The 19,110-nt window shown below is 37.8% G+C and overlaps 1 protein-coding gene across 1 annotated transcript; it reads left to right on the top strand.

The window, feature by feature from the left end:
- The first annotated feature begins 241 nt into the window (after nt 1–241).
- UBXN8 (UBX domain protein 8) lies at nt 242–17,547 on the top strand. Its single transcript, XM_043893430.1, has 8 exons — nt 242–925; nt 5,031–5,153; nt 5,949–6,019; nt 7,673–7,795; nt 8,564–8,701; nt 9,828–9,869; nt 14,766–14,840; nt 16,945–17,547. Exons 1-8 carry the CDS (start codon nt 838–840, stop codon nt 17,110–17,112), a joined length of 828 nt encoding a protein of 275 aa, XP_043749365.1. The 5' UTR covers nt 242–837; the 3' UTR covers nt 17,113–17,547.
- Nucleotides 17,548–19,110: the final 1,563 nt, after the last annotated feature.

Raw genomic sequence — 19,110 nt, forward strand, 5'->3', positions numbered from 1 at the left:
TCAGGCTGTGGGGCTCAATAAATGTTAGCTGAACTAAATGCCAGGGTGGGAAAATTGATGGCTAGGTCAGAAAATGAACTTTCAAAGCATGAAAGATTGTAAACTGCAAGGATCTCCCTAGCTTAATTGCGCTGTAGGTTGGCAGAGGCGCCACGGAGGTGAGTCATGGGATGTCAATGAGGTCACAGAACTGTGAGGCCGAGTTAAGTCTTTAACAATAACCCTGCTGGCAAAACTGACCAGGAGAGGAGAAGGAGTGGCGGGTCTCCAGGATTAGGTGCCAGGTCCCACTTTTGAATCATCTTTCCACAGGAACCAGAAACCACGAAATGAGCCGGAGACCGTTGAGGCAATGAAGGAGGTGCTTCGGCAGAGTGGCGCTCAGTTGCTCCGACCTCCAAGTCCACCAGCACCCTCTACGGACACAAGGCCAAAGGGCCAGGCTGCCTCCTCACAGCGTCAACTGCCCGTACCCTTTCTATGACGCCTCATTTTACTCTTGACAACTGTTTCTCACAGTCTCCGGAATCCAGGTGCGGCCAGCCTCGCCAGAGCCCACGTTTGACTTGACAGAGCGCACTTTTGACAGGACTTGGCTGGGCGGGTGCCAGCGAGGCCGTCTCACCGCCCACGTGACGTGAGGTGTCCTGCATTTGTTCTAACGCTACAGATTATGAGTTCAAAAACCTGGGCTCACCTCAATCTGATCAATGACCCTGCTTCAGGGTCTACCTGTCTCCCCAAATTCCTCCCTTAACAAGGTCTCCACTCCATTTTCCCAGGGAGGTGCAGCCGGAAGGGGCGGGCCTTCCGCCCGGAAGCGGGGCTCCCGTCACTATGGCTTCTCGTGGGGTAGTTGGTATTTTTCTACTCTCTGCTCTCCCCCTCTTGTGTCTGGAACTCCGGCGTGGGATACCAGACCTGGGTAAGTGTTGGCTTTTCCCGTTTGACCCTCAAACTCGGGTAACGGCCCCATGAACACTGCGTTGAATTTCCGTTTTCCAGCCGCGATGCCTCTGGGTGGCTTTGACTACGACTCCCAGGTTGCACCGCGCCGGCCTCCCTCTTCCGGATTCAGTTCTGGGTCGGGGTCTGGGTAGGGGTCTGGTAGGGTGAAAGCAATGCTGCATTGAGGAAGTTGACTCCCGGTGGCTGAAAAAGTCGCCTAGATGTGGTGAGGTGTTGCGTGTAAGGGAACAGAGCCAGAAAGCACAGGAACAAATATATACACGACTTTCAAATTGTGTTGAATGCTGAAAAAGAAAAAAAAAAAAACAACCGGCTGAGGAATTTAAGCCGAGCTTTAAATGATAAAGAATCAACTCTCTGAAAAGCCAGAAAACATTCCAGACAAAGGAATTGTGACTCGTTGGAGGAAAAGGATGAAGACCATTGAGGCTGGATCAAGGAGACACAGAGGGAGATTGGCTCAAGATAGTACCAGTAACATTCATTTAGCACCAAATTCTAAATGCTGTTCATTTATTATCTCATCTAATCCTTTTTACAATCAGTATGAAAGGCAAAAAGATGGGTACTATTATAATCCCTATTTTTGTTGTGCAGTCGCTAAGTGGTGTCCGACTCTTTGACAGCAACCCCATGGACTTCAGCACACTAGGCTTTTGTTCTTCACTATCTCCTGGAGTTTGCTCAAATTCATGTCCATTGAGTCGGTGATGCCATCCAACTATCTCATCCTCTCTTACCCCCGTCTCCTCCTACCTTCAATCTTTCCCAGCATCAGGGTCTCTTCCAGTGAGTCATTTCTTCGCATCAGGTGGCCAAAGTATTGGAGCTTCAGCATCAGTCCTTCCAATGAACATTCAGGGTTGATTGCCTTTAGGATTGACTGGTTTGCTTCCCCTGCATTCCAGGGGACTCTCCACAGTCTTTTTCAGCACCACATTTGGAAAGCATCAAGTCTTCTTGTCCTCAGCCTTCTTTGTGGTCCATCTCTCACATCTGTACATAACTACTGGAAAAACCATAGCTGTGACCATACAGACTTTTGTCAGCTAAGCGATGTCTTTGCTACTTAATACACTGTCTAGGTTTGTCATAGCTTTTCTTCCAAGGAGCAAGTGTCTTAATTTCATGGCTGCAGTCACCATCTGCAGTGATTTTGGAGCCCAAGAAAATAAAATTTGTCACTGTTTCCACTTTTCCCCCATGTATTTGCCATGAAGTGATGGGACTGGATGCCATGATCTTAGTTGTTTGAATGTTGAATTTTAAGCCAGCTTTTTCAGTCTTCTTTCACACTCATCAAGAAGCTCTTTAGTTCCTCTTTGCTTTCTGTCATTAAGTGGCAGAAACTGAGATATAGTGAGGTTAAGGGACTTACTTAAGGCTTTTCAGAGGTCACTGGGTTCTGTGTGGAGAATGTTTTGTGGGGATGCTACAGCAGAAGCAGTGAGGCATGTTAGGCTTCTGAAGTAGGGAAATCATGATGACAGTTGGCCTGGACTAGGATAACAGAGGAGGTGAAATGTGCACAGATTTGGGATTTTAGCCAAGTAGAATCAGCAGGATTGTTGATGGGTTAATGATTTGGGTGAGGGAAAGGAGAGATTCAAGGATAACTCCTACATGTGGCAGAGAACAACTTCAAGCAGTTGGTGGTACCAGTGATAAAGGGGAAAATGAAAGGAAACGTGGACTGGTGGAGAATTCATTCATTTTTGGACATATAACTGATCTGTTTACATGTCTGTCTCCCTTATTAAACTCACTTCTAAAGTGGTCCACTATGAGAATTCCCTGGAATTGGTTAGGACTTGCACTCTCGCTGCAGAAGGCAGGTGTTCAATCTCTAGTCGCTGCATGCATGCATAAATCAATGAATGGATGAGAAAGAAAGAGAGAGGGAAGAAGGGAATTAAGAGACCATGATGAAATTTAACTTTGTATATTTCCTCTCTTTACCCCTACCCCCAAGAAGTCAGGTGCCCAGAACGTTGCATGAAATAAGAAATTAAAATAAAATGGCTTTTAAAAAATCTACAGACATTCTCTAGAAGTTTCCAGCCATATTGGAATCTAACAAGATCTTTATCTAAATGATAGACAGAAATGTTAAATTCACACTTATTCCAGAATCTACCTGCTTCCTTACCTTACAGAATTCACCGTTACTCTGCTCATCTATAATCTACTTTGCACTATCATTTGAGTCACTAGTCAATGAGAAGGTGGTTACTCAGGGTTGCAGAAGATGTTCACACAATAAGCTCTGACCACAGGATAATATACTTCTTGAGGACAGAGGCCCCCCCCAACCCTTCTTCTTTTTTTGTATTCCCATCACTTATCACAATATCTAATTTAATAAAAGTAAAAAATTCTAGAAAATGCAACTGGGCTCCTGTAGCCTTTCCACTTATACGTTTTCACTTAACTCCTTTCTTCTAGGATCCTCTCACAATTGTGAACTGGGGGTTGTCTACTTTGGTTTCTTGTTACTGGTTCTGCAGATATACAGAAACAGTATTTTAGTCTATTTTAAAAATCATACATCTCAGTGCAACAGCTGCAGGGCTGGTTAGGTTTGGACCAGGACTTAGAGATACTGCTACTTTTAGCTGGAGCTGCTAATTGAATTACCAAAGAGAATTCAGACATGTTCATTCACCTTTGCTATATTTTTGGACATATACTGAGAAATGATCCGTTTTTTTTCTACTCTGTACAAGCATTCATTGCTGATACATTTTTACTTATACTTAAGCTAAATGTTTTAATACTGGTTCATCACATTTGTTATCCTTTGAAGTGTCCTGCATATGGGCTCTTGAGCATAGTATAAACAAAACACCTCAACTTAATTTAAAAATTTCTTACTTGAGAGGTGTACACATAAATCTAGTTCTTTTGTATTCCCATTTGAAATTGCTTGCTTGTTAGAACAAAAAGCAGTGTTATGGAACATAAATTCCATAAAGCATTTGTTTCTCTAAATAGGAATACTCTAGTTATCAAATTACTTTTGAAATGATCATAGTACTCTAGAGTTAATTACATGTCATAGTGAACAATACCTGAATCAGTAGTTAATGCTGGCAAAGGTTGGAGGGGATGTAATGCAAAAGAAAACAAAAAAACTTTAAACAAATTTAAATTGCTTATTTTTTTAAGGATTATATATAATATGTATGTGTGTGTGTATATATATGTATGTTTGCATGTATATCTGTTTTCAGTTAAAAATAAAATATTTAAGTCTGTATATACGATTCCTTCATTAATTCTTAGTTATTTGACTAACTGCTAGTCCCCATCACACTGGTAAGATGGTTCCTCTGTACTTTTGCCTGGTAACTTTTGAGAATTACACAACAAAACTAGAAATTCGTGGTGGGTGGAAACCATTTTTAATCCAACTTTATACGTACACTCCCTACCATTTGGCAAAGTGTATTACACAAAGAAGGTACTTGTTACATTTTTGCTGATTAATTTTCATTTGGTTCTTAAAATAGTAAAAATCAAGTACTGAAATTTTAATTTTTTCTAGGCAAATGTGTATCTAGTAAATTTATTTACAAATGATGAAGTAAATATTGAGCAATAGAGAAGTACAGAGTTGCATAATTCACCTGTGAGAAGAATTTGGTGTTTCAGTGGAAGTGGATTTTTTTAAATAGACCTAGAATCTGATAAGATGATATTATCACAGTTTAATTCCCAATTATGTGGATTATTTTCTTTCCTTCTCTGGGCAGAAAGGAAACCAGAATTTATGCATTATTGATAGTCATATATTTATAATGTAGCCAGTTACTCAGATTATACTTATATTCCTGAGAGAGAAGATGTCCTAGAATCGTTTTCTGAAAACTTGTTCTGGTAATGACAGTCATGATGAATTCTGTTGACCAAAGGAGACTATATGAAAAATCTTAAGACAGTTACATACCTTAACTTTAACTGTACTTTTCTAGTACAGATAATCTAATGTATTAGTACTCATTATTAGTGTCAAAAAAATGTTTTGAATTGTAATTATAATTTTTTTTAACCTTTATAAGGAATCAAAGATCTGATTTTGCTGTGTGGCCGGATATTCCTACTGCTTGCTCTTCTTACATTAATTATTTCTGTGACTACCTCATGGGTTAACTCGTTTAAACCTTCCCAAGTTTATCTGAAAGGTAAGTTTATTGTTTATGCTACCCTTTTATATTTTTCTACTGAAATTTCTTTCCTTTATTCGAGAACTTTTGCACAATAAGCATCATTGTACCATTAATTTGTGCTGCGTAATTTATGGTAGAGTAATACTTGCAACTTTAGTTAACAATTTTGAATGGACTATACCCCAAAATTTTTATGAGAAATTGTTCTTTTTTCTTGTATATACATCTGAAACTATATAATTTCCAACCCAAACTTTAAAAGGTCTATACAACAGCAGAGATCCCTTCTCTTGACATTCAGTGGCTTATAATCTAATATTGGTTAAGTCACTGCAAGGGTTGCCACTCACACCCCACGTTGAGAATCTAGGTATATTGCTTTTACCATCATGTCCAAGGGTGACCAAATGGCTGCAGCAAAGTATTCTACACCTCATGTGTGGGAATGGGCTTCTGTAGAGCTGCTAAACCCTACCCGGCACCTGCAGAAAAAAAACCCCACCATCACTATTCTTGAAGTCTCCCTACCAAAACTGTAACATGCAATATTAATACATGTCAGAAAGTTTTTGTTTCAGAACAGACCTTTTCCTACAGATTGACATTTCTTACAGAAAGAAATTTCTTGCAGATTTCTGTGTTTCAACTGTCTGTGTCTATCTTATCTTTATTATTTGAAAAATAAGTCTGTTTTTTGAAGACTTTTCTCTCCCCAAATGTGAAGATCTACAGATGATTTTCAGAGAAAAATAACATTCAACTTACTGATACATGGGAATTAAAAAGCACTTCTATGTTTTGTTATCTTAGAAGAAGAAGAGAAGAATGAGAAAAGGCAAAAACTTGTGAGGAAAATACAACAAGAGGCACAGGGTGAAAAGGTAAAGCCTATTTTTTGGAAAGTATATAGAGAAAATATGAAAATATCCGGGGGAATTTCAAATTTAGGTCACAACTGAGCGACTTTCACTTCACTTCAGAGAGCTGTCTTCACTCCTGGCCTTACTGCCCATCACCCTTATAGCCCATCTAAAAGAATTAAAAGGTATAAACATTGAGAAGTGAAAGTGAAAGTCGCTTAGTTGTGTCCAACTTTTTGCGACCCCGTGGACTGTACAGTCCATGGAATTCTCCAGGCCAGAATACTGGAGTGGGTAGCCTTTCCCTTCTCCAGGGGATCTTCCCAACCCAGGGATCAAATCCAGGTCTCCTGCATTGCAGGCGGATTCTTTATCAGCTGAGCTACCAGGGAAACCCGTAATTCAGTGGCATTTAGAATATTCACAATGTTGTACAACCACTACCTCTAGTAGTGGAACTATCACTAGTTCCAAAACATTTTCATCACCCCAGAAGAAAACCCCACACCCATTAAACAGTTATTTCCCCATTCCTCACTCCTTCCATCCTCTGGCAACCGTCTGCTTTCTGTTTGTATGGATCTGTCTGAATGTTTCATACAAGTGAAATCATATAACTTGTGACCTTTTGTGTCTGACTTCTTTCCCTTGCCTAATGTTTTCCAGGGTTCATCCATATAGCATAAATCAGCACTTCATTCCTTCTATGACTGAGTCACATTCCACTGTATGGATGGATCAAAATCTGTTTATCTGTTCACTGATGGACAGGTTGTTTCCACCTTTGGACTGTTGTGGATAATGTTGCTGTGAATATTTGTGTGCAAATGTTTGAGAACTTATTTTCAACTCTGAGGCTATATACATAGAAATGGAATTGCTGGGTCATATGGTAATTCTATATATTAACTTCTTGAGGAACTGCCAAACTCTTTTCCACACCATTTTGTATGTCCACCAGCAATTTCTGAGGGTCTCAGTTTCTCTACAGTCATTTCCGATTTTGGTAGTCTTCTCTTTTTCTTAGTCAAGTTAAAGGTTAATTTTTTTTCAAAGAACCACTTTTTGGTGTCACTGGTTCTGTTGCTTTTCTATTCTATTCCCTGTTTTTATGTCTTCTTTGTTATTTGCTTTCATGTGCCAGCTTTGTGTTTAACTTGTTCTTTTTCAAGATTTTTAAGATGTAAAGTTAATGATTTGATATCTTTTCTTCTTCTTTAATTAGATATTTATAGCCATAACTTTACCTCTGAGCACTGCTTTTGCTTCATCCTATCCAAGATTGGTTTTGCTAACTAGAAGTTGCATTTACCATGGATGATCATCTAACAGTTATTTTTATGATCTTGAAATGTCAGGTAGCACTTGGGCATACTTATATCTCCAACCTTAGTAAGTTTTTGTTGCACTGAAAACCCATTAAAGGATGTATCGGCAGACTGCCATACAAGCAGAAGGATAGAACATTTGTTTTTCTTTGCATTATGTACAAATGCAAATTTTTAGAGAGTGATGCAACAGTGGAGGATGTAGGTTTTTTGGCAAAACTGAATTAGTGTTAAAACATCACTTCTTACCTGGTTCTTATTTACAACTTTATAGACAATGTAAATAAAATCTTAGGGGTGTTAATGTATAGTCACCTGATTTTTTTTTTTTTTTTTTTTGGAACAGGTCGGCAGATACATAGAGAATGTTCTAAAACCTAGCCAGGAAATGAAACTGAAAAAGCTGGAAGAACGCTTTTATCAGATGACGGGTGAAACCTGGAAGTTAAGCAATGGTCATAAACTTGGGGTTAGAAAATATTCTCATTTCATATTTTTTAATTCTGCTATTATTTATGTTTCCTTTAACATATACTAATTTTTTTTAATTGCAAATTATTATTCCAGTCTATTTTATGAGTCTTTATTAATAATGTTTATATATCAGTTATATATATATAGTTTTTATTGGTCATATTTGTATGTCAAATGTTTAAGTGGTTTTTGGTGCCTAAAGAGCATATAACTTAGATCCTCGAAAAGTTCTAACTTAAGGCAGTCTGAGAAAACTGTTGACTAAATCACATCTTTTATATGAGGGCATCCAAATCTCTTGGGTATTATAAGCTCACATTATATTCATTCTGTTTAACTCTGTTTTTGTGAAGACAAATTGACCTTTGACTTTCTTCCTTTGGCATTGAGTATAAATTTTGTCGTTTGCAAGTGAAAGTTTACAACGTTAAGTTCTCTTTCAGAGAAAAAAGGATTTTCATAAAGAAATTCATTTTTAGAGGAACTGGCTGTAGATTTTTTTGTGTAAGATCCTTTCTGTCCCAAAGACTTTTTTTTGCTTTCTGTTTACACTGTACCTTTCATCATCTCCTAAAGAAGATGATCCAGTAGGGGTAAACAGGATTCTGACAGTGAAGCAGAATGTTTGTATCCATTTCATAATGGTAAATATGTCATGAAACCGTCAAGGGTTGGTAAGAAAGGTAATGTGAAAGACGGCAACATAAAATGCAACTGCTCTATGTAGTGACTTCACTTCTGAATTGAGTTTGCTTTTGACCAGGGTGATGAAGATTTGGAACTTGATAGTGAGAGTCAGACATCTTTTGAAACATCAAACAGAGAAGCAGCAAAGAGACGGAACTTGCCTATGCCTGTAACCAGAGTTTCACCACCCGCTGAGCAGCCCACGAAGAAGGAGGTTCATTACTTAATATCTGGTCACTGAGCTGTATCCGTGTACAGTATGGATATTGTTCTTTGGGTGGACGTGGTATACTGAGGGAATCCAGATGGTGTCTTCATTAAGAATCACTTCAGCTTCATTAAGAATCACTTTTCTTGTTAAATACTAGCATTCTGAGCCAAACTTACAAGGAATCTAGGAAGATAAATGATAGTACATTTAGTAAATAGTTCTTTTTAAGGAAGTAATTTAACTATGTAGAAATAAAAAAATGCAATATTTACTAACGGAGACATTCCTTTGGGGAGCTAAGATACAATGAAGTCATATATTTTGTTGTTTAGTCGCTCAGTTATGTCTTAACTCTTTCTGACCCTGTGGACTGCAGCATGCCAGGTTCCTCTGTCCTCCACCATCTCCCAGAGTTTGCTCAGACTCATGTTCATTGAGTCAGTGATGCCTCCCAACCATCTTTTCTTCTGCTGCCCCCTTCAGTCTTTCCCAGCATCAGGGTCTTTTCCAATGAATCAGCTCTTTACATCAGGTGGCCAAAGTATTGGAGCTTAGTTGAGTGGCTAACGTTATTAACATGAATATATCATTGTCCTCAGTGCCCCTTTTAGGGAATGAGTTAGCAACCATTCACTCTGGAGCGATGTCCAGGTTTATTATTCCTTCTTTTCTTTCAAATATTTAATCCCTAAGAAGACAGATTTGGAGCTGGTTAAGGCTGAAATAAGTTTTTCTATTGAGTCGTAGGGAAAGCTGCTAAGCTGTGTTCCCTATAAGTAGTTTCCAGTGTATTGCATCCTCTGTTTCTTTAGTAGTACATTTTTATGTAATATCTTAGAGCAGCATAAACATAACGTTCTTTAAATGGGTATAGATTAGCAGCTGTCATCTGAGATCTGTTTTTTCTCCCAAATTCTATTTTTATGATGTATTGTTAGCACAGAGTTGCTTATCCAAAAATGTTTATTGAGCCTCTCATTGTAAACATTTTATAAATGTATATTAAAAGAAAAGACTTCATTAAGCATAGATATGTCCAAACTCTATGTTGGAAGGAACTCTTCTCTTCAAGGTTATTTTTTTCTTCTTCTGTTTATATTCCTGTTACTAAATACTTACTTTTCTTTAGGTTCTTGATTTACCTGAAGAACCTCCAGAAACAGCTGAAGAAGTAAGCTTATCTTTTTTTTCTTTGAAAACCAATGTATTTTTAATTTTCTTTAACATCAATTAAGTATGTCTTACCTACATTTGGGTTTAGAAAGAAAAAATAGTACAGTGTTTATGTGTTTGCACCATGATTAGGTCTTGTTTCAAATATGGGGTGGTATCAAATGCTTCAGTCAAGCCCTATTTTGGAAGCCTGCTGTCTGCTGAGCTTGTGTTTTAAAGCCCTCCCACTTCATTGGGCAGAGATTGGATGTGTGGTCTTTTTCAGAATGTTAAGTCATCAAATGAGCTGCCTATTAAAATAGAATCAAAATAGGCAGATGACTTCAAATTGTAGTTTTTCCATTAAAAAAGAGAAAATGAAGGATGCAGCTACTTTGCAGGTGTTTGAATTGGAAGATGGTTTGCTGTTTGGGGTCAGGGTTGGACTGGACCCCGACTCTGCATGTGTCCTCTGCCCAACCGCTTTGCCGTAATCTGTGCCGCCTTCCTGCGGTTACCCAGCTCATTTTCACTCAGTCGCTAATGTACAGAAGCACATCTTTAAAGCTGTGAAATGGCGTAGGCAAAGGAAAGCTGGATGGTTTTCCATTTCTTGACTCTCAGTGACTGTTACACTCCCTGAAAACTATTTCTGGGGCAGCCGTGAATGCGCTGGAGGGTCTCATTTTTGCCAACACATTTGCAGCACGTAAGTTAGTATTTTGGATACTAAAATACTGAGGAAAATTCTGAAAGTCTTACAGAGACAATGAAGTGTGCAGTCAATCCCAGGAGAATCACAGTCCCAGGAGAAACATAATGTAAGGAAAAACCAAAGGTCTGATTCCTCCCTGTTACACCCATCACATCCACACCCGTATGATATGATGTCCTGACCCTCCTACACCTTCACCTCTCAAACTCTGGGTTGGTATCCGTGACAACCACTTACAATAAGGGAGTAACGAAGTACAGCTCAGGTTGACAGGGAACGCCTTTTAAGACTTTTCTCCAGCTTTAAAGCACATGACCTTATTCCTACAGAATACCAGTCTGTCACCAGTGACGATAGACGTCAGGTGGTCAGTGAATCCTTTGAAATTGTACCTTTTTGCGACCACAGGTAGGAGGGTGTTCTTCAGAATCTTAGGTCTGTAACTCTGGAAAGGTCAAGATACCTCCACGTGGAGGCAGTTGGTATTGCTCTCCGCTTTATAAGAGTTATTCATAGTCATTCCATTTTGTTTCCTTTCTGCTCTTTTCCCATACTTGACAGATGACCTTCTGTGCTACACTCATTAAAGTGTCTGTCACAGTAATGGAGTTTTAGAGCTGGGATAAACCTCAGTCATGTCTCATCCCATCTCCTCAACTTGAGGCTGAAGGCACAGGCAGGATTTTGAGGTCCCTCCTGGCTGCATGAGACCTCTGGGTTTAATCAACCCTTGTTTACTCTAGAAGCGATACTATCCCTACTTGCTTCTCCTTGCTTCTATTTGCTTCTCCTCTGGCCTTGCTCTGATTTTTGGTCCTCTTTGCTGTTTTTGGTTAATAAAGTCAACAAAATTAACGTAAAAAATTGTTACCTGAGAATTACATGTTACCTGAGAATCACATGTATATACATAGTATCAATCAGGTATAAGCAACTTTAAATTATATAATAAAGTTTTGTGAAGAATGCCACTAATGTATAGTTATTACCACTTGATACTTGTCCAGTGTATTCTATTCTACGCTAATCAAGAAAAGAAAATAAATTTTGGAAGATTTTGATTCTGTCAGAATCATCACTGGGCAAGGCGTTTTCCACCTGTGCAGTTGCTACTGAGCATAGATTTCTTAGAATTCAAAGGATAAATTCGTAATTCCCTGCTAGTCATTCATCAGCCCTTATTTTTACCTCCCTGGATGACTCCGGGTGTCCCAGTTTATTCTCCTTGACCTGGTCATCCTACTCTTTGATCTAATGAGCTGTTTCTGAGAAGTTAGCCTGGTCCCTCGGGTGTCTCTGCCTGACCTTTCCCCTCCGTTGTAGTTGGACTGTTTAATAATAATGAAAGTAGACCTTAGGCGTGGACTGTCATCATCATGATAAAAGTTAAAAACAAGAAAAAGGAAGCATTCTAGTTTGGAGAGTGTGCCTTTCCTACCCATCCTTCACCCCATCACCCTAAAAAAGTATTTCAAAGTTAAAAAGGCACACCTGGAATTGGCAATGAGGACTATGCAGTTACCCCAGATTTTAGGATGTTTGTCTTTGTCAGTCACCTAGTCATACCTTTTTCTGGCTTTCTGCACAGTACCATTTCGTATTTTGTTAACTTCGAAGCTTTGCCCTGATACCATAATCATGATCTATCATCATACATAAAGCTTGCCCATCATAACTAATATATTTTAATCCCTAAGCCACACAGCTGTTTCATGAGTCCATATATAAAAGAATAATTTCACCTTTAGGAATAGTGGAGATTTTAATTTTCAGGACATTCTCTGTTTTCTTATTAAAGTTAGGCCCATTAAGTGTGTGGTGTCACCCACAGAATAGAGGGACATCTTAATAAATCTTTGTTGCTCAGGGAAGGGACTAACATTCATTTTAAAGGTTATCAGAACAGGATGAAGTTTTCACTGTGTATGTGTGTATTCTGTATATGTAGTATCTATGGCTCTGTAGGCTTTACAATAGCCATATGAGAAAATTCCTGTTATAGTGGAAGCCTCCTTGGACTTAGCAGCAGACTAATAGATGAGTGAGCTAATGGCCGACATGGATTTCTGAAAGGGGAGGTGGATCTGAAACGATGCCATTCTTAAACCTTATACCCTGATTTAAGTGCCTATTATGTATTTCATATTACAACTATTTAAAGAGTTATAATTTGGTAAGATATTTTAAATGAGAGGAGGAACTAACTCATGGTAGTCTAGAATTCACAATAGAATAGTCACCACATTTAAAAGTTCTACTTTTAAACTGAAAAGACAATAACCATAGAATTTAAGATAATTTGAAAAGAGGTTTGTAAATCATCATGTAATTACCATAATACCATAGCAACTATTTTCATTATTGTATGCTATTTTATTTCATTTTAAGGGGAGCCAAATTTTAATTAGTGTTGCCCCTTTTCATTTAGATTTCATTTAACAGTCTGTGTTTGGGACAGAGATTTACTTCATAATTTGGATTGTGTTCCAGGCCTTTGACCTGTTCATAGGTCAGTCCACTAGACTGTCAGTAATATTAGGAGAAATTACACACCTACCTTTCACAGTAATTGTAATAATAGAACAGTAACTAGGTTTCAAACAACGACTGTTCATTTCTATTAAGTATTTATCTAATCACAATGGTAAACATTGTCACTATATTTTAACAATAGTTTCTTTAAAAGCATTTGACTTTAATTCTCCTCTCAGATCATTAAAGTTTGAACAAAACCTCACTGTAAAAGTTAGGTTTTATTATTCTACAAATAAACAAAATTGGCTTTTAATTTGTGATTGTTAGTTTGTGTTTTATTATAAAACTTTCCTTTAGTAGAAGTAGTAACAGAGCTCAACATCGCACCAATCTGGATGTCAATCAAACACCCTACCTACTAGCATGGAAATATTTGCTAACGTGGCTTTCCTAAAGTGGGTGGGTGCTGCTATAAAACAACCATTTCCACCATTTCTGTAACTGTGCTGCAAACAAAACTCCCAGGACAGTTAGGATAACGTTCATTAAAGTTAAAAACAAGAAAAAGATAGCATTCTAGTCTAGGAAGTGTGCCTTTCTTACCCATAAGAAAGAGTTAACACACTTTCCATAGGACCATCAGAAAGGGTTTCCTGAGGGTGAATAATGAATGTCAGCATCAATGACTGATTTTGTCATCTTTTCTTTTTTAAAAATTGAAGTATAGTTGATTTACAATGTTGTGTTAGTTTCTGGTGGACAGCACAGTCATTCAGTTATACATATATACATGTTCTTTTTCATTATGGTTTATTACAGGATATTGAATGTAGTTCCTTGTGCTATACAAGTAGGACCTTCTTGTTCATCTATTTTATATATAGTAGCTTGTATCTACTGATCCCAAACCCCTAATTTAGCCCTCCACTTTGGTAACCGTAAGGTTGTTTTCTGTGTCTGTGAGTCTGTTTCAGTTTTGTAAATACGTTCATCTGCATCTGTTTTTAGATTCCCCACATAAACGATACCATATGGTATTTGTCTTTCTCTTTCTGACTTTGCTTATTTAGTATGATCATCTCTAGGTCTTTCCCACTCTCTTCTTTTTTAGAATGTTCTTTAAAATACTAGCATGTTGCAAGCTCTTTTTAGCTATTTAACATTTTAATCAGAGGAAAACTTGTGGGGGAACTCAATATGTAGAACAAAGCTGCTCCCAGGAGAAGGGGGTCTCCTAGCCCCGCAGCAGCCAGGACTGACTCCAGGCTCGTCTCTTGTTCTCATGAGGTAGATACGGTACCCAGCCCCAGTGATGGGGTGGCCTGGGTAACGTTTTGTTTTCTTCCAGTCCAGTGTTTGTCTTGCCTGAAGACTCTGAGGTGGCTCTGGATCATCTTGGCTTGGTAAGGCCTCTCTCAAAGCCCAGCTGCAGTCTTGATATTGTCTGGGCAGACAGAAGCCTCGTGTCTCTGGCACCCTCTCTGGAAGACTCTGTCACTGGTCTCCTCAAGCAGTGGGAAGATGTTTTTCAGGTTCAGAAGAATCATTTGTGTTTAAGGTGAATTTTCTCCGGACCTTAATGCTGGCGTACAACTCTGAGAGCTAAATTTCTACAAAACCCTACATAAGTGCTTAGAACTAGGTACAGGTGTTTCACAGGAGTAGTGATTTTGGAATTACAAAGAGCCGTGGTTGGAATTCTCATCTGAACACTTTTTTCTTCAGGTCGTGACTGTAGCTCTCCGCTGTCCAAGTGGGCGTGTCCTGAGGAGAAGGTTTTTTAAGTCCTGCAGTTCACAGGTGAGGAAAAATCATATTTAGAGAAATATTTGTGTTGAATTTGGCAATAGTTTATTCCCATGCAGGGAGGATGTGCTGTCTGTTGTCCGCACTGCCATCAGGTGAGGATAAATGGGATTTATGTATACTCTACGTGACAGAAATTTGGAGAAATAGGCATGCTGAGCCTCCTTGAATTGTGATTTCTGCATTCAGATTTTTTCAGTTCTTCCTTTTTTAATTTGTTTTTTGTTTTAATTATATTCTCACAGCTCAGTGGGTAAGATGCTTTCAAATCTTCAGGAAGCAGCTATTATTAACTCTGTTCTTATTATCCCCAATGGATTATTAATCTAAGAAGCCCCACTGCTTGTATGTGTTTTCAGATCATTCACTAAAGCTTTTTCTTTTTGTTCTAATAGACTTGTTTTTCCTTTTAAAAACAATATTGTGTTCACTAGCAATGATTTGGAAAATATAGAAAAGGAGAGTGTAGAATAATAGAAAATATAGAATATAGAAAAACAATTTTGATTTGCCATATGACACCAAAGCCAATTACTAATATGTTGATGTATTTCTGATTTTAAGTATTTGAATTTATCATTATGCACGCGTTAAAAATCTAAGTAATTATCTAAATAATTTTCTATCCTTATTGTTGCATTTAACCTTCTATATCTAGACTGCTATAAACTATAATAGGAAATACTAGTAGGTTAGACTGCATAAAAATTTTAAGTTGTATAAAGCTCATCAATTTAAAAATTTGGCAGCAACAATTTAATAAATATTTATAAAGTAATGATTATGTTAGCTAGAGAAAAAAAAAACTTGCCTGGGAAATCCCATGGACAGAGGAGCCTGGTGGGGGTCTATGGGGTTGCAAGACTTGGACATGACTTAGCAACTAAACAACAAAAAGTTAATAAATATTTATAAAGTAATGATGATTATGCTAGCTAAAATAATTTTAAAAATTAAAAACCAAGTGATGAACAAGAAGAAAAAGTTTGGTTTTACTTAGAAAAGTACATATTAAAATGGATACCATTTTCTACCTATCAAATTGTCAAATATTAAAAAGAAGAATACCCAGTTTTGGGCAATGTGTGCAGAGAACAGGGATTCTTTTTTTTTTTTTTTTCAGGGATTCTTACTAAATTACATTCACATTGTTCATCTGAATGTAATTTCGACTACTGTTCTTGTGGGATAATTTATCAGTATATATTTTAAAATATATCTTTTGGCCCAGTAATTTCATTTATGAGAATTTATTCTTTGGAAATAATGACAAATGATCAAAGGTATTAATATAAGTGCTTATGTAGGCATTGGTTAAACTAAGGCACATTCATATATTGGAAAATTATGGCATTGTATGAGATAATGCACATTTGTTACATGGAATATCAACAGGTACATGGATGGTGGTAGGTCAGGATTTACTTATAATTGATATAAGTATCATTTTGATATAAAGTATAATTATTGATAATAAGCATGTAAGTTGATATAAGTATAATTGATACCAGCATCCCCTGAGAACATTCTGTCATTCAGCTTTCTTCCTAAAGCAACACACCATCCTTTAGCAGGCATTTTTTAGCAATAATAAGTGGAAATTTGGACAATTACAGTGGGAATCTTTATGACAGGAAATGCAGTACATTCATAGGGATGGCCTGTTATCACAAGGCAGAGTCTCTGGCACATGGACATGTCTGTTTTGACTGTTCTGGGTGATTTTGATGTGGACTACAGGCTTCGATTGTAATCCAAATGACTTTTTCCCTAAATGCTAATCTTTTGTTCTTAACCTTTTCAGTGAATACTCTCCCCATTCCCTATGATTGGAGCTTTCCTAATTGTTAAATGCTTCTGCTGCCTGTAGGTGTCAGTAGTCCCTAGGCCTTCTTTGAAACAAAAGGTATCAAAGGTCATTCACATCTTACAATTCATGGCATGCTGTTTTGCTTTAAACACTGGAAAGTTCCTTTGAAAGATATGAAAGTTCTGTTTTCATGACTCCTAGGGGCATGATTTAACAATGAGAGATCGTAAACTATCATGAGGGACACAACCGTGTGCAGTATTTAGAATGAAGCTTTTTCTCTTCTAGGTCTTGTTTGACTGGATGATGAAGATTGGGTATTGCACATCTCTATACAGCCTTTCTACTTCCTTTCCCAGAAGGCCTCTGGAAGTGGAGGGAGGCTGGTCACTGCAGGACATTGGAATAACTGTGGATACTGTACTCAACGTGGAAGAGAAAGAGCAGAGCAACTAGTTAAGAACTGCCAACTAGCTGTTTTACATGAAATCAGTTTTACATGAAATCAGTTACACCATGACCTTACAGGACAATAGAGGATTCACATTAAAATCATGCCATACGTTGATTGAGCTCAAGGCCGTAAACATTTCAATGTTGATCTCCATGGAAATGTATGGACATAAAGTATTAAAGAAGGATTGCTCTCTACATATAATAATTTTGGGAGTGTGCCATATTACAACATACCAAATGAGGATGAGATAGAAATGTATACAGTAAGGTGCTCATTAGTTTGTATTTTCCCCAGCTGACGCCATTTATCAGTTTCTCCTTTCAATGTGCCTTACAGTGAACATTTCACCATTCAAACTCTTTAAGGTCTTCTAAGTAGGAATGTTTAGTCCACTGTATTTCTAGAAATTAAACTCTGAAAATGTTTCAAAGCTCTTTTAAGACTTCAGAGTTCTTTTTGATAGTAAACATTGTACTCAAGTTTACTTAACTAATGTTTGAGATTTATTTTATTTTGCCTTGCATTGAATTGTAACATTTACAACACTCCAGGTAGATCAGTGTTTTAAAGATAAAACAATGAAAACAAAGTGAAGGTGAGTTTTTAAAATATATCTGGGTACTTCATTTCCCTGCTTATACGTCTATAATGGTGTATTCACACTATAATAACACGTTCAAACTCCAAGGATGGTATAAAGGCTGTATATTCCAGCCACTCCCTTTCCCATGCTATCGCTTTTTTTAATAGTTTTTTTTTCTGTTTGATTGGCCATGCCTGCCCTAAGGCATGTGGGATCTTAGTTCCCCAATCCGAGGTCAAACCAAAGTCCCTGCATTGGAAGTCTTAACCACTGGACCACGAGGGAAGTCCCTGCATGCTATTTTAAGGGGTCAGTTTAACTTAGTTCCTCTGTGTATTGCCCTTTTTTTAAGTTCCTTTCATTCCTCTTCTGTAGAATTTATTACACTGTATTATAGCTATGTTTTCCCAAATACATAATTCCTTAAAAACAAGGATTACATCCTTTCCCTTCAGAAGTACCTAGTGTCTAGTAGTGCTTAATACAAAATGTTTGAAAATAGTAAACTGTCCCAACCTTTAACTTCTTTTTCCCTGGAATATTCCACATTGGGAAAAAAAAAAAGAACAATGTTTTCGGATTGTAAATTAATTATAAAAGCATTTGGAAACAAAGTTACAAAAACAAAAGTAAAATCATGCATAATCTCAATACCCAGAAATAAGTATGACTGACGTTGCGATTCTGTAGGTCCTGCCAGACTTTTCTGTACTTACATGCCATAGATTAAAAAAACAAGACCTCATATTTTTAGACCTTTTGGGAAAAATGATTATTGTAAAACCTACCAAGTAATGCTGCTTAGGAAATGTGGGAGCAGGCTCCATGGTGGTCCCCAATGATCCCTGCCCCCTGGCCATCACACCTTAGTATGGTTTCCTACATTGTACCAGGGGTGGTCTGTGTGGTCAATAAAATTCAACAGAAGTGGTGTGTGTCACTCTGAGATTAGGTTATGAAAGACTGTGGCTTCTGTCATGGGTTGTCTCTGGTCACTCAAATGGAGAAAGAGGTCATACTGTGGGTGGCCTCATGGAGAGGCCTGTGTGGCAAGGAACTGAAGCCAACAGCACGGGGAAGGAGCTTGTGCAGTTACATGGGAATTGGAAAACGCAGCTAACAAATTAAGGCATCTGGCTAAATCTATTTCTAACCAGAGTACTGAAAACATCAGCCCGTTTATTCTTGCTGCTTATAGTAAACTGTGAGAAGAAAGAGAAGTTCAAGAAAGGACTTAAAAAGGAGCCAGGGTTCACTGGTTTGGAAGATTCCAAATAATGCCAAACGAAATGGTTTCAGAGAAAAGTTAAATCAAGGACACTCTCAGGAAGTGTGAAAGTGTTAGTTGCTCAGTCGTGTCTGACTCTGTGATCCTATTGACTGTAGCCCACCAGGCTCTTCTGTCCATGTGATT

The sequence above is a fragment of the Cervus elaphus genome, chromosome 32 (assembly GCF_910594005.1).
Source record: "Cervus elaphus chromosome 32, mCerEla1.1, whole genome shotgun sequence".
In the NCBI taxonomy this organism is placed as follows: domain Eukaryota; kingdom Metazoa; phylum Chordata; class Mammalia; order Artiodactyla; family Cervidae; genus Cervus; species Cervus elaphus.